At 43.6% G+C, this 23141-nt stretch overlaps 1 protein-coding gene across 2 annotated transcripts in view; it reads left to right on the top strand.

Annotated features, from left to right (window-relative positions):
• The window catches only part of lamc3 (laminin, gamma 3), a 68187-nt gene that overhangs the window by 19305 nt on the left and 25741 nt on the right, over positions 1–23141 (top strand). For both annotated transcript variants that reach the window (XM_049020905.1, XM_049020904.1), the window contains exons 7-12: positions 978–1076; positions 1658–1794; positions 2674–2793; positions 6972–7161; positions 9916–10025; positions 13330–13554. In XM_049020905.1, the coding sequence (XP_048876862.1) occupies positions 978–1076; positions 1658–1794; positions 2674–2793; positions 6972–7161; positions 9916–10025; positions 13330–13554 (881 nt within the window). The remainder of the gene's footprint in view (positions 1–977; positions 1077–1657; positions 1795–2673; positions 2794–6971; positions 7162–9915; positions 10026–13329; positions 13555–23141) is intronic.

Here is a 23141-nt window from a genome sequence, read left to right as displayed (position 1 = left end):
CGAAGCTGGAAAAGAAATGGTTATGAACTGAGCTACTATCGGGCTGCGGACAGGACCATCTATCACCTTCATGAAATGGGAGCCACCGTGATGAATACTTTGAGTTATGAATTGCGGCGTTATTACGATGCCAGGGTCTAATTGCAGAGCCATTGCCTTTCTTTGTACTGCAGACAGCCCCATGCCATTGGTATAAGCCTCTGTGATCTGACCATCTTAAATCCATTAATTCTTGCTGACCCTGCCAGCTCTGCGAATATTAATGAGAAGTGACAGAAATTAACACCAAAATCTTGAAATCACTAATCAAAACACTGCCCCCCCCTAGGAAATCCAGGTCATGCAAATATGTTTGATCGATCCATCCTGTCGATAACTTACTCGGCCGTGCCGAGAGGTGGCACACGTGAACGTCAACCCAAAACTGCCGCTCTGAACAGTAACAAAGGAACACGTGAGGTGCTGAGCCTGTATGCCTGTTCGTGATGGAGGCTGAATTATTCAATCCAACAGAGCGGAACACACAAAGTGGAGAAGGGATCATTTGAATTCCTTTTTAATTGCACTCCCCTTAATACATTGATTGCACGATACAACTCTTTGAGAATGCATGTGGCGGATGAAAGGGATCAAGCATGTTTACTATGGGGGAGCAAGAGAACAAAGCACAGGCCATAAGGTCTTACACTGAATGAAAGCAAGACCCCAGCACAGCACCCCAGCCCTTCTGAAGAGGGTGCTGACCTCCAGTCAGGCGCCACCCCCCATGATTTCTCTTCCTTTCTTTTAACCTCCGGGGCAGTCGGAGAGAGACGCAGGCAGTAGGCTGACTTTTTAACTTTGTCATCTCGATGTTTGTGCTTGGAGAGGGCACCACGGTGTGGGGGGAGGGAGGCAGCGGAGGGCTGGGGATGATGGTACAGGAATAGAGGTCTGTAAGGAGTGCTGCGTAATAGAGAGGGCTCTGTCACTCGCAGGCCATGTGAGTGCCACCCAGAGGGCAGTGTGGGCATCTGCACCCCGCAGGATGGGAGGTGTCACTGCAAAGTCAACGTGGAGGGACAGGCCTGTGACAGGTGACTTCCCTGCTCTGTCCTCCTTCTTTCTGCTGCACAGAAGACCGCAGCTCCACCAGCTTCCATCACAGATTCTCACAGTTGCTCTCTGCTTCTCTATTTTTCTTTCCACAATTTAATTTATTCTGTTTACTTTTTTCGATGAATATGTTTAGATGCTTTTTAATTGTATCAGAAGGTTGCTAATAATCTACAATCCTAAATTGTTTTCTTTCCTAGATACTTCAGTGTGATTATTTTAGCATCTATTAATCTGTGCTGCATTAACTGCACTTACGGAATGCGTGGTTTATGCATGTTTGTTAATGTGCTTTCTAATTTATGCCGTATCTTGTATGTAAATCGCAGCCATAGACTTACTTGATGCACCACACAAATGAGTTTTCTAAATGCACTTTTGCGATCTAAAAAGCATTTTTCAGATTCAGTGAACTTTATGAGAAGAGTAAGGAGCCACGTGTAAACATTGTTCACTCTGTGAACATGTTGGTTTTTCAGTATAGCTTATTGTTCTTTATAGAATGGGGGGGTAATCAGTGGAGTCAGCTGGGACTTGCATTGACAGGGCTTCTTCTGTCAAGGTGCAAGCCAGGTTTCTTTAATTTGGATGCCCAGAACCCAAAGGGCTGCGAATCCTGCTTCTGCTTCGGCCATTCCGTGGCGTGCTCCTCTGCACCGCGATACTCTGAGATCAGCATCACGTCAGACTTCCATAACGGTAATTATAATCTGCCCACGCATTCGCTTTCACTGACAACATTATGGTTAATGTGGAGGAAGCTCTTAGCGTAGCCGCCAAACATCGTGAACTTGGAATCATGGATAGTTCAGGTCCATAGAAGGACACAGCTCAAGTACACTTAGGTAAATCGTAAGCAAGATATTTTACCTCAGTTGGTCTAGTATATTATCCAGCTATGTTACTGGGTAAACTGCATGGTCTCTTATTTTGTAAATGTTTCTTGCAGTCCAAAGGCATGCAACTAGACAATTTCGTATCTCTAACTTGTGCCCTGTGATGGACTGGCATCCCGTCCAGGGTGTCCCCTGCCATGTACCCTGTGATGGACTGGCATCCCCTACAGGGTGTCCCCTGCCATGTACCCTGTCATGGACTGGCATCCCGTCCAGGGTGTCCCCTGCCATGTACCCTGTGATGCACTGGCATCCTGTACAGGCTGCACTCATTCGCTCTGGTGTCTAAGACGGGCTCCAAGGCTCCTATCTAAACCATTCTGCATTCTAATCTCTGAACACATCACTGATTAACTGTATTAATAGTAATTTAAGTTATTTGGCTGGAAATCTTATCCCAAGAGACACACACATCATACGATTTTATGCTTTATCGACTAGAACCAGCTGGATATTCCGCTGAAGCAATTTAGGTGAGCGTTTACCAGCAGGGCTTCTTTGGTAATGCATGGCTTTTGGTGTGGAAAAATAAAGCCTCTAAACTATGCTGCCCTTTTAAGTGTCTTTAAGCAGCACTAAATACAAAACAAGGCAGAGGTTTATCACCGGCATGGCGATGAATGATAATGTGGAATGAATACAGCATAGACAAGATAGTGGACCTCTGTCATCTGTGTGACAGACCCAGATGGATGGACCGGGGAGTTCCTGGAGGGCCAGGCATCCCCTCTGCTCTGGAAAGAAGGGGAGGTGTACCTACTGCCCTACACTGAAGACGACCTCGGCTTCTACGTAGCGCCAGGTAAGTTTTATCACCAGTATGATTTGTAAAACTAGGTCAACTTAAGTCAATATCATAAAAATTCAAATGATTTTAATCGAATAGCTGTGTGTTATCCTCCTAGTTATAGGACATTGTAAGACTTGCTTCCATTGGATGGTGAACAAATTATTATGATGCCGGGTGGCAGGATGGAATGGGAAATTTTATTAAGGGTTTTACAGCTTTAAACCATGAAACAGGAATTTTGTCTTTAGCATTATGGATGCACTCAAGGACAGGAAATGTAGAATTTGGGAAGGTTTATTAGGCAGGTCTGGCTGTTTGGGGAAAGAGAAACAATAAAGTCTTATACATATCAGGAATAAAATGGGTGTAAGTTTCACCTCACTGATTTTGCGTTGTGAGTCACTGATTCTAATGTAATTTAAGATGAAACGTCAAAGAAAGATGGAGGCGACTTTATTGTTCTGAAGAATAGCAAGTAAATGAGATTCGTGGCCATGATACGGAGCCAAATAAGCTAGGCGATTATGCAATAATGTTAAAAATACTGGGAATGAGGACTTGAGTAAAATATAATATGCATTCATGCAACATATTAAAAACATGACTTTATAGCATTAATTTGATTATGAAATATGCCTACATGGGTATCATGCATCAGTCCTACCTCTTTCTACACATTTATGCAGAGTCTCATATATAAATCAGGCAACAGGAAAGAGGCAGAGGCACAAAGGGCAGAGAACCGACGGGGGAGCAAGGTGGAGGATTCCAAAGGCCAGCTGTAACGTCACTGTTACTGGATAGTAAAGCTGCATCGCTCTGATTGGCCAAATCTACAACGGGACCCGCCCTCCCGGTCTATCGAGAGTATAAGACAAGAGTGACATGAGTAGTAGCTGCATAAAAGTAACTGGTAACAATACCCAGATTAGCCCATAACACTTTACTTGAGGACAAAATAACACAGTAGTACCTTCTTACTTAATGTATTAATTAACCAGAAACTGTTGCCTACTGATCCCATGTTCGTTCATCATTGATCAATGATGATGGTTACTGTATTCCATACAGTTACTATATTTGTTCATGATTTGTACTTGAGTGGTAACTAGGTTACTAAGTTACTTGAGCCTCCTCAAGTAAAGCGTTACCATACATTTTAAAGGTGACAGCATGTTGTACAACCTAGGAAATTAGCAATGATTGCATGTTTTACAACAAAATATAGTTATTTTTTTCCCCAAGCAGCACTTTTTTTCGTAAAAAGTATCTCTTTGTGAGGGTGTGGACATCAGTACCAATCAGGCCTTTGTGTGTTTGGCTCCCACAGCAAACAGAATCATCCCTTGCAGATGGCATCTGCCGTCTTTTCGGCGTAATCTTTGTTTACACTACAGCCTTTGCAGTAAATTAAATAAACGGTGCGACGGAATAGGTTAGCTGTCTGTCGGGCTGCCCTGTACACTGCCTGCTGCAAAGGTGGGACGCCAGTGAGAAAGCCATTGGCTTTGATGGGGTATAAGAGCACGCGGAACAGCTAGGGGGAAGAACCAGGAGCCGAAGAGCCTGTGGAGCTTAGCCACTGAACCAGGGAAATAGCATTACAAGGCTCAGGCCTCAGCTTTTAATGCTGGCCTTCATGCTAGCTATGCTGGGAGGGACTCCTTTTGTCTCCTGATCAAGCTAAAGCCACATTATACTGCGTGCGGCTGGTGCCTGTTGTCCTTATAATGATTTTCCAAAGTGTCCATGCTGACCAGCAGTTATTCCGATGGCTGTCGACCACATGAATTAATTATGTCCTCCAATTTTACTCCTACAAACTTTTTTGTTTATGAGAAATTTAAATATATTTTTTAGGTTATATATTAAAAATAAAAAATGCATTTCTATTTTTTTCTATTACAAATGTATGTCAAACCTATTTTATATATGTATATTTTCCCCCCTTTAGAAATTGTTGGTATTATTACAATACTCCCATTAAGCAGGTGAGGGGTGTGGCTAAGACAGTGAGGGGTGTGGCTAAGCTGGTGAGGACACTGTGCCTTTGATTTGGAAAGTTGCCAGTAGAAATCCGGTGGTCGGCAGACTAATTTCATCACCCTTGAGCGAGGTCCTTAACCCCCTATTGCTCCAGCGACTGGCTGACCCCGTTTTCTCAAATCACTTTGGATAAAAGCATCTGCCAAAAATAAATGTAAACCTCTGATCAGGTTACAGTAGGCGCACGAGTAGTCAAGGTAACTGAGAGGAAGCACTAGTTCGGCTGTTCACTGCTTCTGCAAGAAGGTGGATATATAACATTACAGTGTCAACGAAACAAAATACAGGCAGTCTAAGAACTTGTACTAATCTGTACTCCTTGATTACTTCATTTGACTCCGCTCCCAGTTCTGGTAACGTGTTAGGATCCATCCAGAGTATTATCCGCACTTCTGACTCATGGGGTCATTAGCTGCAGTCCTCTGAATTTAAGCATCCCTAAATCGGAAACCTAAGAACAAAGTGCAGAGAGAATTTCCCAGCAGCTAAACTGAGTTGGTTTCTGCTTGATTTTTACACATTTGAATTATAAAATTCAAGCAGCTGGACATACTTCTGAAGCCGGGTGCTGTGCTGAGGGGCCCAGCAGCGAAGTCCTTCCCGAGGCGTAAGGCGCAGCTTCGCCCAGGCCCCTTAAACCCTGTATTACCTTAAGTATTACCTTAAGGGTTACCTTAAGGGTTACCTTAAGGGCACCTGCAACACATGAGTCAGACAGGGCGAGAATTATATATGTAAATGTACGGAGTCTTTCACTCCATATTTGGAACGTTCTATTGCCAATAAATGAGTAAGAGAGCAGCTGGTTTGCTGAGATTCCAGAATTATAGTTTGCAATGACCCCATGTTCATAACTTTTGTCCATCCTGCCAATCCAGAGGCTAACTGTTCAGTTTTCATTGGCCTAAAATCGGAAAATTCACTTAAGTTGTCATTGAATGTATTTTAATTATCAGCTATAGTGGAGTAGCATTGCCATGCCACCATTAGGGGTTCGAATCCACCCTCTGTTCTGTGTGGGTTTGCATGTTGGCTATTCCAGTCCCTTTCTGCTTCATGGATTTGGGTGAGCTGCCGTTTCCAAATTGCACATGGTGTATGAGCGCGTGCCCTGCCGTAGACTGGTGTTGTGTCCAGGATGTGCTCCAGCCATGTTTCTTCTGCTGTCTCGGATGGAATCCAGGTGCCTTGCAGGTCCAACCAGGAAAAGCAGCAATGGATGGATGAAACTTAACTGTAATAAGTATAGTGGATTTTATCTGATTTTCACAGGATATTGGGTTTCATTTTTCACAAGGCTCAGTCTGTAAAATCTAATTGTCTCACAATCACAGAGCATGGACACGCCGTGGGTTAAGCTGAGTCATCAGTATGGAGTAGGCCGTGCCTAACAGATCAGAAACAAGGGGCTTCAGTAAATATTCCAAGTGCTTAATGGTGGAAAAATGTAATGGTCCCAAGGCATTATAAATGGAACAGATTGGAAGGCATTGGAAGACAGTAAAAGACTTTTACAGCTGTAATTGTCTTTATCACCGTCATGAAGCATGGGCTCAATATTTACAAGAAGCTGAACTACAGGACACAGGCACTACAGGAACTACAGGCAGCATACAACACCGTGTGGCTTCTGCTGTGGGCTGTATACCAGCAGGAGCAACATTTGTTGACTAATGCTTTAGGCTCTTATGAGAACCCTGGGAGTAATTATATTCAAGTTTATAAATGCTATTTTATATGTGCTGTATATGCTGATGCAGCTTTCTAAGGTATTATGTTATACAAAGGTATTATTCTCCAGTACAGCCTTATGGCTGGCAATCTTCAAAATGGGCATGAATAAGACACAGAAAGATCCTTCTTTGATTCAGCACAGTAAAATGTGAAGGCCTGTCCCTATAAAGACTGCCGCCTGAATCATGGCTCCTTCTGCCAGAGCCCAAGCCCTCATCGGACTATTTACTGTCATGAGGGTCTCTGTGTTAGCAGCTGTGCAGCAGTCATTGCCTGCTTAACATCCTACTGCTGGGATCTCCAGGCTCGTCTCCCCATAACTGCGCAGACCAGTCAGTTTGGGGAGTATTTGGGAATGTGATATTTCTGTCGAAGACCACTTCTCTTTATGTCTCCCCTTCCCCCCGCAGAGAAGTTTCTAGGGAACCGTCTGCTCAGCTACGGACAGCTGCTGTCACTCAACTTTGTGGCCGAGTCGCCGGAGCTTCTGCCACAGCAGGTCACTCTTGTTCTAGAAGGATCCAGCACGTCCATCTTGGCTGAACTTCTCCCCGAATCCTCGCTGCATACTGCCATTCCAGAGCACACCTTCACTTTGAGGTGAGGCCTCGAATCCTTTTTATTCTACAGTTATGTAGTTACCAAGATCTTTATGTTCACCCTGAGGTTTTTAGTCACTCTTATGTTTATTGATTAGTATTCACAAAGTTCAGGAAATGGTTAATTATTTATCGTTTTAGCTGTTGGACTTTCAGGGATTTTGAAGGCAAGTTTGATCTTCAATGAGGCAAAAAGCAGATCTGAACAGTAATATTATAATGCTGCTAATGCTTTTGATGTATCGTCGGCATTACTTGGACAAAAGCATTGTAATTATTTCATAGTCATTAGAAAAGACACACATAATGCAAGCAGCCAGTTTGCCTATTGCATGAGGGCCCAGGAGGAAGGCTACTGTCAGTGATTGATTTCTGGTTTGTTCAGCTGGAACTTGATTGGGTGATCTAGTCCATATATTGCCTACCTGATTCTCAGATACCCATAGAGGGCCATTTGTCAAACTGTTTAAATTCCTGGAAATTTCAGTTAGATAAAGGTTCTTAGTGCATGAAAATAGGTGTGTAAATATAGGTTGTAGTAATATATGGCCACATTTTCCACATTTATGCTTTTTGATACCAGTTATCAGTGTGGGCGCTTTATAGCCTCCAGAACACTGAAAAGATGCTATCTTGCTTTTGAAGTCATACAAGGACACCTGTCAGTCTGTGCTTCCAGTGCGACACAGTAGGAATGTTAACAGTAGGATATATATTATACAGGGTGGGAGAGAGGGTTCAACTGACAATGGATATCACCCTTTGTGTCCTTTGAAAAGAAAAGGTTTGCTTTTCTGTAAATAGCAGTTCACGCTTGAAATAGTGTCATCACAACCAGATGGCAGTGAAAGGAGATATGCTGTAGACATCTATCGAGATTTACATATCACCCCAGAACCAGTCAGAAAGCACGAAAGTCTGACACACTAACACTGTTCTTTAAGGCAGCCATGGTGCTGAATTTAAGAGTCTGTTTCCTGCCTGATGTCAGCCCCTCCACCTGTCACTTTGACGCTTCGTGGATTTTAACCGGGAATCGGGTGAATGGGACCTAATCCAGAATGACCATTCATTTTTGTGTGTATGAGGGTTTGTGCACATGTGTGTGTTCATGAGTGAATGTGAATTAAGTGGAGGGTTTCGATACTGTCACGATTATGACAGCGCAGAAAGCGAAAAAATATATGTGTACCAGCAGGTATCGCAGACTCCTTGTCAGAAATTTGTGGGGAAATATAAATAAGCACAGAAGGACTTTTTGTACAAGGCTCCTTGTTGACAGATTCTCTAATTAACGTGAGTCATGGGGAATACGTTAACCTTGGTCACCGAAGTCTGCACTAATTCCAGAATGTGGATTAACATTATCCCAAAGCCCCGATAAGAGGGAGTGTACCCTGTGACATAAGACTTCATCTCCCAGAACTCTCAGATGGCTAATGAGGAGCCGAGAAAAAACTTGTTTAAATTAGTACGGCCACGGTATGAATAGCGAGGTGAGAAATTAGCTCACAGTGGGTGGGATTACTATACGCTGCCGCTCACTGACTGCTGTAACCAGGTTCTCATTAGTTACTTCATTGGTTCACATTGGGTTAAATAAAGTAGTGATTGACAGGACCTGATAATCCCACACATGGTGGGTTTCAAAGCCGTAGTTCACTTTCCCACGTGTATATCCTGCAGTGCATATGGAAGCTGTAATATGGCATATGCTCAACCTGTGCTGGAAATAAGATGAAGATTTGATAATGACTCCTGCAGGAAAGCGCTGGCCGTCTTGCGGGCAGCAGCTAGTGTGTTGGGTGGGCTGTGCTTTCCCTGACAAGCCACACTGCCAGATCTCATTAATTCCCCCTTCGCTGTGTTGAGGCGCTGAGCTGTGTCTTTAACAAAAGCCCTCTTTTTTCTGTTTCGGCATGATTAAAGGGACACTGGGCTGCCAGAGGGACTGCATGGTGTAAGGCGTGCTCAGAGCCTGACACAGCTGCAGTGCACTGTCAAGCCATCTGGCGGTAACAATAATAATAATAATAATAATAATAATAGCCCCTTGTCCAATTGACGGGGAGTCCGGAGCCTATCCTTGAGGTTATAAGCACATACAAGAACAACAATAACAATAATAACAATAATAATAATAATAATACTAAGTACTAAGAACTAGGATGCTGGGAGTTCGCACGCTACGCTGCTGCGTGGTGGGAGTAGCGTTCAGAAGTCGTACTGTGAGAATTGATGTTGTGGACAGAAAATGGGAGCCCAACAAACACAATTTGTTCGTAAGTAGAGGAAATACGTTCGTATGTCTGAAAGTTGTTAAGTTGAAAGTTCGTAAGTAGTAGAGCATCTATATTTGGTTTTGCATGTTTATTTACTTCGCAGAAGCTGTAACACAGACTGACTGCACTCTCTGAGAGTATCAAAGTACTGTCTAGCCGGGAGATAGAAGCTGTAACACTGACTGACTGCACTCTCTGAGAGTATCAAAGTACTCTCTAGCTGGGAGATAGAAGCTGTAACACTGACTGACCGCACTCTCTGAGAGTATCACAGTATACTCTAACCGGGAGATAGAAGCTGTAACACTGACTGACTGCACTCACTGAGAGTACTGTATCACAGTATACTCTAACCGGGAGATAGAAGCTGTAACACTGACTGACTGCACTCTCTGAGCGTATCACAATGCTCTCTAATCGTGAGATTGTGCATCTGAAAATAAACTGCTGTATGTACAATTTCATTGCTCTAGACTCCACGAGGAGGAAGGAAGACTGAGGCCGTCATTGTCCTCATCGCAGCTCCGGAGCCTCCTGTACAATGTCACGGCCCTCAAGATTAGTAATGCTGGAGGATTGAACTGTAAGTAGCATTGCAACATTATGGAACTCCATGTTATCCATGCATGTCTGTCTCATATAAAGCACTATCCTTTTGATTCTTCTTCTGTCAGAACGTTGCCTCTGTCAGGTTCACTGGATGCGGGCTGTAATCGGGATTTTTCAACGAGAACCTTATCACCATGCACTGGATTAAGCAGACTGAAGTTTGCTTTTTTTCTTCCATCAGAAAGGCTAGAGGAGGAAGCCATTTTATCTGCTAGCCCTTGTCCAGTGTTATATTTAGGCAGGAAGCAATTTTTGACTTAGTGTCAGAGGAGTTTGTTTGAGGTTGACCTGCTTCCTATGCTGGGGGGCTTAAGATATGCAGTGTACATGAGGAAGCTGCAGCTCGCTTCCTGAGACCCAAAACACTGTTGTTCACATCATACTCACTGTTTTTCCTACATCTAAGATAATTAACTTCAGTAGCTACATTAGGGGACAGACACTGCATGAAGAGAGCATTTGCGCTTTGTCTCACTGCGTGCATTACAGTGCGTATCCAAAGTCTGCGCACCCTAAACTAATCACAAGCATTGCAGTTGAACACAGATGGAATCTAATTAGCTTCTTGTGTCATCTGGACAGCAACTGGTCAGACCTGTTTTTATTTGAGGGGCCATAGATTTATTCAGCAGATACAAGTCTGTTAAACTATTATTTTTTATTAACGTTCTGGTTGTATTGACCAGTGGATTTGTACGTGAATACTGTTGCTCCAGACATAAATTTAGGCAAAACGAATCGGACATATTATGCTTAAGTGTCAAATGAATGACTCTGTATTCCAGGTGTGCAGATCTGTATGTCGTCTTCTTACAAAAGCAGCTACACACAAAAGCTGTTTAACGAATCATTCATTCCGCCCTTTCCTAGTGTTTCGTGTTTTTAGTGAGGATTCCTTAACCCCCCCCCCCCCCCCTTTCATTTGTTAGCTTTCTGTCCGAGTGCTTTGCCTACACAGGTCATTGCCGGGATGTTTACAGAAGTACAGTTAGGAGTAACTGAAGGCGGTACATTTTCTCAGTAGCACTCTTCCTGTCCTGCTCGTCACTAAAGAGCTCCAGCTAGTGCTAATGAATTCCAGGCAGCCCCGCACTCCGTAGCTGCACTCATGAATATTCAGGAGCAGACAGACCCGCAACGTGGTTTCATCCAAAACCGACAGTGAGCAGAATGACAATCGCGACATCCTCACTGCTGGCAAATGCCATACTCAGAAGCAGTTAGCCTCACCAGAAGCAGGCCATGTTCAGCGAGTCCCTTACTGGGGTGGGGAGTGGGGTCGCTGGTTGGAGAGCTGCAGTTTGCATTCTTCTTTGCAGAAAGTGAGTATTTTATAATTTTTTTGGGATCATATTCAGGGAGGCTATCAATTAAGGTGGTGTTTGTAGGCCCAACATGTTTGAATTCATTCTCTTAAATCAAAATAAGGTTACTATTACACGTACCATATCTGAACATACCAACAATACGAAAGGTATGATATTATATCAAAGTCATTCCTGTTGTTTGTGGCACAGCGGTTAGTACTGTGACATTAAACTCCCACGGTTCCTCTCTGGAAACCTGTGTGTGTGTGTGGAGTTCATCTACCGGCGTTTGTGTAGATTTGCTCCCCGTTCTCTGGTGTGCCTCTGCTGTCCAAAAGCATGCACTTTGGTGAACTCTTCTCTCTAAATTGTCTCTAGAGTGCATGACCGGCGATTAACTGGAATCTGGTCCAGGATGTCCTGGGCCTTCTGCTTTCTGGAATAGGCTCCAGGCTCACAGCCATCCTGTCCTGAATGAGCTGAATAGAAAATGTTTGCAATATCAGTTGTGTGGTAGTTATTTCAAAATACAATTTACTTTTCAGTATTTTCTTTGAAAATCAGTTTGATGTTTCCATTAATAAATTCCAATGGGTTTAATGACCAAAAGTATATGGTGACAAACTGGAGAAATGCAGCTTCTCCATGCGATTCCCGGCTCACTCTGCCTGATAAGATGAGAAGTTGCGCGATCCAGGGAGACCTCGAAACAGAGCTGCTGCTCCTCTAGGTTGAAAGGAGTCAACTGAGGTATTTCAGGCATCTGAAAAGGATGTTTTGAACTCAGGGGAGCTGATCCAAGCATGTCCCACTAGGCAGAGACCCTGGGACAGCCCCAGGACATACTGCAGGACCTGTATCTTCTAGCTGTCTTGGGAAGGATTCCCACAGAAGCTGTGTAATGGAGGGCCGGTCTGCCCAGCTTGGCGTGTTGACAGGCTGCCCTCGCCAGGAAAGACTCCCTGAACAACAACAAGTATATGAAATCTGTTTGGTTATCACCCTGGTGACATGCAAGATTTAGTTAAAATGGTGACATTTTGGTGAGCATATTGACCAAAGCTTTGGTCTCAGAAATGCAGGGTCTGTTTATTTTTCTTTCATGCTTCATGAAGTCGATGTCATTTTAGTTAGGAGAAGAGCTGGAGTATGGTGTCATTTCTGCGTGCTCTGTGTTACTTGGATTTATTACTTCTCAAATGATATTTTGGCAGTGCTACCAGATCCCGTTGTCTAACATCCTGTGAGTCGACTAGATCACTTGAGGACTTTGTTGCTGTATTGTTGAACTTGCCATGGTCTGTAACATGAATTTACCTGGTAGATTAGCAGTGCTAATAATAAAAGGCCTTCAATAATTCAAATTAGGTTTTTAAATAAGTTTTTGTAGGCTGATTTTTAAATAGTAACTAGCCAGGTGTGGTGATACGTCACATTGTCTGTTGTCAGAGCTCTGCCTTGCATGGGCTGCCGTCTCGCCCTCTCACTGCCTTCATATTCAAGGCCACGCCATCTGCCAGTCACCGTTCATGCGTTCATGCGTTGAGCCAGGAGAACATTAATTCACCGTTACTCTGAGTCTTTCATTCCTTATTGATTTATTGAGCTGTTTTATTGAAGGTGCTTCAAGCAGAAGGGAGGGCAAGGGATGAAGATACACCGGCTGCCAGAGTTAACGTCGGGACTGATGAGTGCCATTCAAGTAGCAGGCCTGCTTAATGAGGCCATAGACAGAGACAGCCATTGGTGTTAATAAGCTGTGGGGCTCATACGGTGTTAGAGTCAAGCTGTCTGTGACCAGCCTGCTGCTGATTTTCTGATCCTCATGAGCAGAATTCCATGACCTTTAGCTTGACAATAAGGACCAGCTCAGTTACACTAGAGAGAATCACAACTCTCAACCATCTTGGCTTTCCCCTGATACATATGCCGGCCAATCAGAGAGTGTTCGCTCTGTTTTTCTCTCTCCAGATACCTCCCAGCTGTCCAGGGTCAGCCTGGCTTCTGCGGCCCCCTCTTCCGCCCCCTCTGCTCCTGTGTCCTGGGTGGAAATGTGCAGCTGCCCTCAGGGCTTCGAGGGTCAGCATTGTGAGCGCTGTGCTCGAGGTTACAGGAGGGAGGTGCCCAGTGAGGCCGTCCTCTCCCGCTGTGTTCCCTGCACCTGCAACCAGCATGGACACTGCCACGCAGAGTCAGGTAAAGCGAGCCGCAACGCTCCCCCATCGCCGGCCACCCCTCCCCCTTTCGGCCGGCTTGTTCCTCAGCCGCTCGTCGCTCCTCCTCACTTACAATGCCGGCATGGCCGTAAGTGGCGGGGAATTCGGAATTTCAGACGTTTCAGAGGCGTGTCTTCTCCTCCTTTGTTATTTTCATCTACCTCACTCGGGTCAGATCCGCGGTGCTTGTCAGCAGTTTGAGTGTTGGGCACTGGGGCTTGCTGTGAGGGGGGCGGGAGAGAGCAGAGCCTGCTATCAAATTATTTTAAATGAGCAAATAAATTTAGCAATGATAGATCTGTCTTCAGTGTCTGGATTTATGACCCATTTAACTGTAAGAACTGCAAGCACCTGCTAGTGCCCCAATCCATAGGAGGCCCAGGCACAGGCAGTGTCTGTGTTGGGGGGGGGGCAGTCATTCATTAGCTATAATTTTCTTAATAGATCTTTTCCTAGTTTACATGAACCTGGCAAGACATTTCATCCATTCACAGACCCAAGCAGGCCTCGAATGCTACAGGGTATTAGGTGTATTGTCAGCTTTTTAAGTGATATAGAAGATTAAGAGGCAGTGTAGAGGAAAAGAAGGGAATAGCTCCGCAACATTTGTGTTTATTAATTATAATGTTTCTCCATATGATGCAAATAAATTGCCAGTCCATCGCAGGGCACAGGACAGGGAGCACTCTGGACGGGATGCCAGTCCATCATAGGGCACGGGACAGGGAGCATTCTGGATAGGATGCCAGTCCATCGCAGGGCACAGGACAGGGAGCACTCTGGATGGGATGCCAGTCCATCGCAGGGCACAGGACAGGGAGCACTCTGGATGGGATGCCAGTCCATCGCAGGGCACAAGACAGGGAGCACTCTGGATGGGTGCCAGTCCATCGCAGGGCACAGGACAGGGAGCACTCTGGATGGGATGCCAGTCCATCATAGGGCACAGGACAGGGAGCACTCTGGATGCAACTATAACCATAACATTTGACTCTGTTTTGGCACTAAATGGATGGAAGTTAATGACCATTTGTGCTTCCTGCTTGCACTGGGCAGGCCAGGTGGTGTCTGAAAATGCAGCCGTCAACGATGGCTGGACAACAAAGGGGATGCTACGAGATTTAGATTTTAGTTGTAGCTTTCATGGTGGTAAAAAATGGATTAGAGAGGAAGGTGTTTGATCTTCCCTCTTCTGGAATCCACAGGCATTCTCTGGGAACAATTGGGCATCAAAAATAAACAGCTGTTAAGGGACTGTGTTGACTTTTGATTTTTTTTTTTCATTCCCATTGGCTTGCTGAGTAGTGATGGTGTTGTGTAGCCAAGCTGTTCTTTGTGTTCTGCTTAAACTGCCTGTGATTAAATGGCTATGTGCTTACAAATGTATAATTCGTCCCCAGTGCTCAAGAAGTTACATATGTTGTACACAGTCAAGGTGATATGGAGGTTGGAATTATAGCTGCACATCTCTTACACTGTAGGTTCGATTCCCAGTATGTGTGTGTGAAATGGAGGTTGGCATTATAGCTGCACATCTCTGACACTGTAGGTTTGATTCCCAGTATGTGTGCGTGAAATGGAGGTTGGCATTATAGCTGCACATCTCTGACACTGTAGGTTTGATTCCCAATGTGTATGATATTGTGGTTAGCATTATACCTGTAGCTGCACATCTCTGACACTGTAGGTTCCATTCCCAGTGTGTGTGGTTCTCCACTTGCCCAAATGTGTTTCCACTTGGTTCTCACACATTCAAGTCGGTGCCTCTAAAGTACCATTATTGTGCAGCGATTTACCGAGTGAAGGGCTGGCATCCTGTCTGTGGTATCCCATGCGTTCTGTGACAGACTCCAGGTTAACTGAGGCGGTACTGCCTAAGCACTTTGGGAAATGGATGGCTCTTCAAAAATCGGATGATTATTTTAATCATTATAAAAAACATGAATTAATTTGAAAGGCAATATGGTTATTTTTTCATTTTAATTCAGCATTAGTAGAGAAACTGCAAGCTCAGCATAACATTTTCAAGACATTATACATATACGAATTAACTGGTGCCAACTAAGTTCTGGAAGAATCTCCAGTCTGTTTAAAACGGTTATTGTCTGTTGTGTTATAGGCCATATGCAACCGCGTTTCTGAACTTTATTTGCATTCATTCAGAGTAACGGCATGATAGATGGCTATAAGTTACTTTGTGTGCCTGAAATAAGTTTACATTGTCTGCATGGTTGGTCAGAAGCACCGGAGCTTCATAATCGTGATGTATTAATGCTCAGCATCTCTTTGCCATTGCTGTTTATTGCAGTGTAACCAAACAGACTGGAAATGTTAATATTCGCAGCTTAAGAATGAATTTGTTTTGTAGAGAGGTGCACTTCGGGGCTAATGATGTCTAGCATATGTCCGTCTTTTACACGCCCTCCATTAAAATGCAAACCAAATGAGGCCAGCTATCTTCGCGGGTGGGGGGCCATATTAACAAATAAATAACCATAGGAACAAATCTCCCAGGACTGCAGACTTTAGTGGATGAGGAGCGATTAATCACCTAAATAAATTAAACGCGTAATTACCGCAGTAGTTCCTGTGCGTCACTTACAGCTGCTAATAGTACCTCTTGTTTTGAAGAGGCTAAACCACATGTCAAACAGAGCAATAATGCACACAGCAAGCGCAAAACATTCTCAAACAATTTATTGTCACACAATACAAATGTCAGCATACATGCAAACAAGACGAGGTGGTCTGTCCCAACAAAGAACATCCTGTTAACATCAAAACATCTATTTGCCTTGTGAACAGTCTAGACATATTTTTTTCCATAATTTACAATTGAACGTTTTGACAAAATTATACATTTATATAAATAACCGCAAAAAGTCAAATCTATAATTACTCCTAGTTTGAAATAGACAGAGAAGAGGCAGAGAAAGAGGGAACTAAGGAGGAAGAGACTCCCAGCACGACCAGTCCCAGTCACTCCGCATTCTCTGATGGGAAATATCTTTATATACATTTGAATGCTGCCTGATACTGTTCATACTGTATTTCAAAGGGCCTGTCTGCTCTCTTCTTTGACTGAGTAAGTCCAGGGTGCCTGAACCCCTAAATTCACTTAATTTCATCGTGTGTCACTTATGTTTCTGTTAATTCATGCTGGCTTTTTAAAGCCTGCCCTGGGCTTCTGAAACACATGTTCATGATGCAAGGAAGATTTGCGCTTCTAATACACTGGGCCTTGTGTCTGACCTCCGCCAGCTGCACTGCTAAATCAAGAGGATCTTTCATCAGGGGGCTCTTACATCAACCATGTTCTAGAAGGAGATTCTATGCCTATAATTTTATGTGGTCTGTTTATTGAAGATAAGCTTTTCCAAAATAATCTGTACCAATACACATGTAGTAAGTAAGCGAATCAGCTTACTTGAAATCCTCCGAGCATATGTGCTCAGTGAGATTAACATATCTGGCTCACTTTGAAACTGAAGCTAAGGAGCACTAGCAGCAGGTTAGAGGTGCGAGCTGAAAGGCAGATAGTGTTACAAACCCCGTCTTTGTTAAGTCTTATTTCCCTCAAAGTCTTCCTTCGGTTTGAATGCTTGCAAGTGTATCTTCATCAGATTGCTGTAAGTACAGGTTTTTGTCATTTAAAAGTATAATGGCGAGAGAGGCAGAGATCAAAAATGAAACTGAATTAGTCCAGCGGCGCTTCGGTAATACACAGTCAAGCTGAGCATGCCATTGTTGTATGGAAATCACAGCAATTAGTTTGTAACTTGTGGCTGCAAAGGGCCCCCTAGGAGAGAAACAGAGGAAATGAAGGGGCTTTCACCGGAGGGCACCTCATTTCCTCACTCTGCTTCAGATATGGATCTTTTGCTTAGTCTATTTACATAAAGACTTAGACTGTGCATTTTTTCAGAAATGTCTGGTATCCCTGGACCTCCTGGGGTGAAACTAAATGATTTGGGAGTGTTTCTAAATTGAATTTTGGAGAATAAATAAACTAAAGGAATGACAAAAAACATATCCTGGAGGAACCGTTAATTCTGTTCCCTCATCTAACCAATCAAAATAGCTAGAAAAGGCTAACATTGCTGTCTTCTGCATGCCTGATCCAAAAATGGCATCAATAGAGATAATGCTTTCAAATCAGCCTGACTTTATTTATGAGGGTATTTGTAAACATAGTCTTGGGAAACGAACAGAGGAATTGCCCAATGCAATAATATCTCGGGTCTCTTCAGAGAATGGAAGAATGATTTCGGTCGCTGTGATTTTTATGATTAAAGTCAGCATGTCCTCACCTAAAAATACAAAATCAGAATCTTTGTGTGAGGTGTCAGGCTTCGAGCCAAAGAGCACATGTTCTCTTGTGTGGCAACATTTAACAAAAGGTTGTCCTCAGTAAGGACAGAAAGGCCCAACTTTTTGTGATGGTTGCTGGGTTTCAGGGCATATTTTAAAAGTCACAGGAGACTCTATATCAAAGTGTTTCATATAGAAGAAATGTTCTTGAAACTCCAGTTCCAAAACCTTAAAGCTTTTAATATCTTCATGGTTATATCTGCCATGTGGAAATGTTTGAGACATTCTTAATCAGGACATCACAGTGTTACATAACTGGTAAATATATTCAGCTATTGTTAGTGGAATTGTCAATGACTGATTATGACTTTATTTCATTCTGTGTCTCACCATCAGTCTTTTAAATGCCCAATGTTTATGTGAAACAAATTCTATGAAATAGTTTGTAGTCAGGTCAAGTCATTTTATGTACATAGCAATGTTAAAAACAACCAGTGGATGACCAAAGTGCTTTACATCAATAAAAACGATATGCAGACAAAGCGAGGGGGAAAACCAAATTACACAAAACAAAATAAAATGTAAAATATAATAAAACAAACATTACAGTTACAAAAATTGTAATAGATCACACAGCACACTTATCTAAATGCCTTGGCAAATAAATGAGTTTTTAGCCATTCAATGGTGGGGGCAGATCGGAAATGGAGAGGGAGTTTGTGCCTCAACATGGGCCTGGCTACGGAGAAAGCGCAGTCACATTTCCTCCTCAAACGGCTGGTTGGTACAAAGAGCAGCAGCTGATCACATGACCTCAGGGCACTCGGTGGACAGTATGGATGTATGAGGTCACTGATATAGGCTTTAAAAATGAACAATAAAATTTTTAACTCCACTCGAAGTTTCATCCGCAACCAGTGTAACGGGATTAAAATCAGAGTGATGTGGCGTGATTTTTTTGGATTTGGCAGTGTAGGGGAGCACACTACATAGTACAAAATGTTACTGTGACAGGTCAGTGCCCTCTTTCTAAGGAACTTTTCAACCTCTTTTTACCTCTTTTAAGGCTTTTCTCCACAGTTGCAATTACAAAACATAACCAAAACTAAAATAGATTCAGAGCTCTTTTAAAACACCAAAATAAAATGTCCAATCTACCCGGGTAGCATATTTTTGCTTTGAAGGTGAAATGAGTTCTCAGAGCTTATCTGCAATGTGGGACGGAAAGGTCCGCTTCGGTCAGCAGGCGCTCCTCTTCAACCTTATTCTCCATCCAATCGACAGTTTCGATCCAATGAAAAAAACCAACCTGCATAGCAGTGTAATACCCAATCATTCCCTCAAAAATTAAACTACCAGACCTGGAGAAACTAGGGCTGCAGCTATCGATTATTTTAGTAATTGAGTATTCTGTTGATTATTCCATCGATTAATCGGATAGAAAAAAATACTCGTCTTATTAAAGAGCAATAATAACTATTCAAAAAAGAAAAAACAGACAGGTCTCTAAAAATGAACAACTCATGGATTTCCTTTTAGGAACATTTGATTGAACTCCATACAACAACTGACAAAAGAACTAAACCCTTTTAGGGCATTTATGTACATATTTGTTTTTTTTTTTTTTTTTTAAAAGAACATAAAATAATGTGAAATAAAATTACTGAAAAAGACAGGAAATAATAATTCAGTGTCTCAGAGCTTTACTGGCCCAAGGGTGTTGGGGGAGGGCGGGTAATTTTTATATTATTATGTTTAAATTATATTATTTATATTATTATAATTATGTAATATTATTCATATTAATCTAAATCTGCAGAATAATATTACTAAAGCCCTGAAATCGATCTAGTTGAGTACGCCCCATGCTCCCATTTAGACTCACCCCTGCTTCCTGCAGGTATCATTGTGACAAAGTGTGACGGCTGCTGTCAGCCTGCTGCAAGTTGCCAAATTTAAATATTGTGTCAAACTAAGCTAACAGTTTATCTGCATACAAACAGCTTCTATTTTAACTTGTATAGCCTAACTGTAGGTTTGCCGCTATGGAAGACAAACGGCGGTGGATGGGAGCAGCTGAAAACATCGCTTTTCTTCACCTTTCAGCTTGTTGAACAGCTGGTTTGGTTAAGGACTCTCGCCAGCTCTGAATCTCGTTATACTTTTTTATTCACACATATGCCCATAAATACGTTTCTATCGCAGGTCTATATTTAGCCGCTGAGGTGAGTGACACGCTCACGCTCACCTTGTACGGGTTCCGCTCTGTGGACTGGATGCATAGACTGGGTGCTTTCTGTTAAGATGTTGAATCATTGACGTTGTGCTATTGTGGTAAGCTAATTCGGTTTTACAATGGACACATAGACAGGAGAGTCTCGAACCTGTTTAACAACCACGTATGTGGTTTCACTCCACCGGTCAGCAATCTTATGCTTCCCCCTGATATCGACATTCCTCACAAGTACTCGGTCTCCTGCTGCTAGTGTGGACTCTCTCACTTTACTATCAAATCTCTGCTTGTTTTGTGAAGCACTCTTCAAACTGCGTTCGGCGGCCAATCAATAGCTTTCGGTTAGGTTCTGTGTCAGCCGTTTCACATATTCTGAGTGGGACAGCTTTCTATTCCCTCCAGAGTCTAGTCCGAATGCTATGTCAAATGGAACCCTCGGTTGACGACCAAACATCAGCTGATATGGTGAATACCTGGTAGCGTCACTTTTGGTACAATTATACGTGTGGACAAAAGGCTGTACTTTGTCTCCCTCTTCAAGTGTCCCGAGCATCTCGAGAAGCGTCCGGTTGAATGGCTCCACAAGATTCCCACATGGGTGGTAAGGCGTTGTTCTCATCTTTTTATGCCAAGTAAAACACAAAGGTCTTTGATCAGTGCCGATTCAAAATCGCGGCCTTGGTCACTGTGCAACCTCTCTGGGAATCCGCAATGAATGAAAAATTATTCCACAGGGCCCTTGCTACAGTCTTAGCTTTCTGGTCTGCCGTTGGAACCGCCACTGCATATTTGGTAAAGTGGTCCATTATGACCAAGATATTCTTTGTTCCTTTCCCATCAGGCTCCAGAGAAAGATAGTCCATACATACCAACTCCAAAGGACGGCTGGTCTTTATATTCACCAGCGGAGCACTTCTTTCAGCTTGTGCCTTTCTCTGTAAACATCTCTCACAAGTTCTGATCTTTTCACTGACATCCATGGCCATACGGGGCCAATAGAACCAGGCACGGACCAAGTTCAGTGTCCTATCGATGCCCATATGTCCAACAGCATCATGGAGGCTCTCCAATGCAGTCTTCCTGTATTCCTTTGGGAGGACTAGCTGATGGAAAGGCTCACCCTGGTTCATGTGTTTCCGATACAAGACTCCATTTGAGAAGACCAACTGGTCCATCACTCTCAACATCAACTGAATTTCTCTATCTTCCTGATGCCTTAATCTGTATGAGAGTCGCTTTCCAGCCTTCACCATATCCATTACCCTACTAATGGCTGGATTCCATCTCTGCTCACTTTCCCAATCTTCCAGTGATATTCATGGCAATGTATTTGACCCAAACATGTCAGCTTGACAGAACTCTACAGGAATGGCAGAAACCTTAATTGCCAAACATTCAACCAGTGTGGGCGGATAAGCTGCTCCTGGCCCTGCTATTAAAACGTGTTGGTGTCTATGGCACACTACCATCACAGCGTCAGACGGGAACTGAGCAATGAACTACCGGATGCAATCACCCTCATCCTGGGAAGGGGAGTCAGACTGGTGCTGGCCACCAGGGTGTGGACGCCTGGATAGACCATCTGCATCCTGGTTCCTCTTTCCAGCTCTATACCGGATACTAAAATCAAAGCTCGAAAGAGACGCAAGCCAGCGATGACCTGCTGCGTCAAGTTTAGCAGACGTCAATACGTATGTCAGTGGGTTATTGTCTGTCACAACCGTAAACTTTGCCCCATAAAGATAGTCGAAAAACCTTTCTGTGACAGCCCACTTTAAAGAAAGAAATTCGAGCTTGCGTGCAGGGTGTCATACCCGGCTCGTCCGCTCCTCGTGTGTGCCACGCCCCCTGATTACCCACGTGTATTTCCCTGATTGTCTCCAGCTTTGTCTAGTTACTTTGATTAGTCCTGTGTATTTAAGTCCTGGTCTCCCCGGTTTCCCTTGTCCGTCATTGATGTTCTTGATGTTGGTGAGCGTCTTGCCCCCGTGTTCCGTCTTGCCCGTTCCCGTCTCCGTAATAAACTCCCGTTTTCCCCGTATCCCGCTTGCCTGCCTGCTCCTTACCCGCACGATCGCCGCTCTGCCGTTACCTCCGCGAGCGATCGTGACACAGGGTCTCTCTGATCACAGCGACTAAGCCCTCGGCACCCATAAGCTATTGCCCTCAGCTGGTCTTCCTGCTCTTAGTATAAAGCGGCACCCAAACCCTGAGTGCTTGCGTCTGTGTACACAACATAAGGCTCCTTCGGATCTGCAAACCCAAGAACCAGAGCTGTTGTGAGCTTTTGAATGAGGGTCCTAAATATGTCTTCACAGACTGATGTCCATTTCTCATTGAAAGGTTTCCCATAACCTACACTCGTGGGATGGGTTGAACCATTGTGAGAAGAGACTTTCTCTTTGGAGGTAGGTACCCAGCTGTCAAGTCATTTACAGGTTGTGCTATTTTGGAGTAATCCTTTATGAATCTCCGGTAATATCCAGCAAATCCAAGGAAAGACTTCAGCTCTTGATGTTATTAGGCCTCAGCCATATCGTTAGAGCCTCTATCTTTGCAGGGTCGGTCTCCACCCCTTTCGTAGACACCACATGCCCAAGGTATTTAACAGATGTCCTAAATAATTTACATTTTTCAGGAGAAAAAGTTTCAAGCCAAATTTCTTCAACCTGTTGAGACCACGGAGTAATCGGACCTCATATTCTTCAAGCATAGCCGAGAAAACAATGACATCAAGAAAAACTATGACTTCTCGTAAATTCATCCCACCCATACACTCCTCCATCACTCTCTGGAAAGTACTAGGGGCATTGGTAACTCCCTGTGGCATTCGATTAAACTCCCAGAATCCCATAGGTGTCACAAATGCAGTTTTACATTTGTCTTCCTCCTCCATTTCTACCTAATAGCCTGACTTGAGGTCCATAATGGAGATCCACTTTGACCCTGTTAGGACTGAAAAAGCTTCTTCTATATTGGGTTTGTCTGTTCAATTTTCAGTAATCTATGCATAGCCTGATATC

This window comes from Brienomyrus brachyistius, chromosome 7, assembly GCF_023856365.1.
Source record: "Brienomyrus brachyistius isolate T26 chromosome 7, BBRACH_0.4, whole genome shotgun sequence".
Taxonomy (NCBI): Eukaryota; Metazoa; Chordata; class Actinopteri; order Osteoglossiformes; family Mormyridae; genus Brienomyrus; species Brienomyrus brachyistius.
Note: the sequence above shows the minus strand (reverse complement) of the source record. Positions and strands in the feature narration are given on the sequence as shown.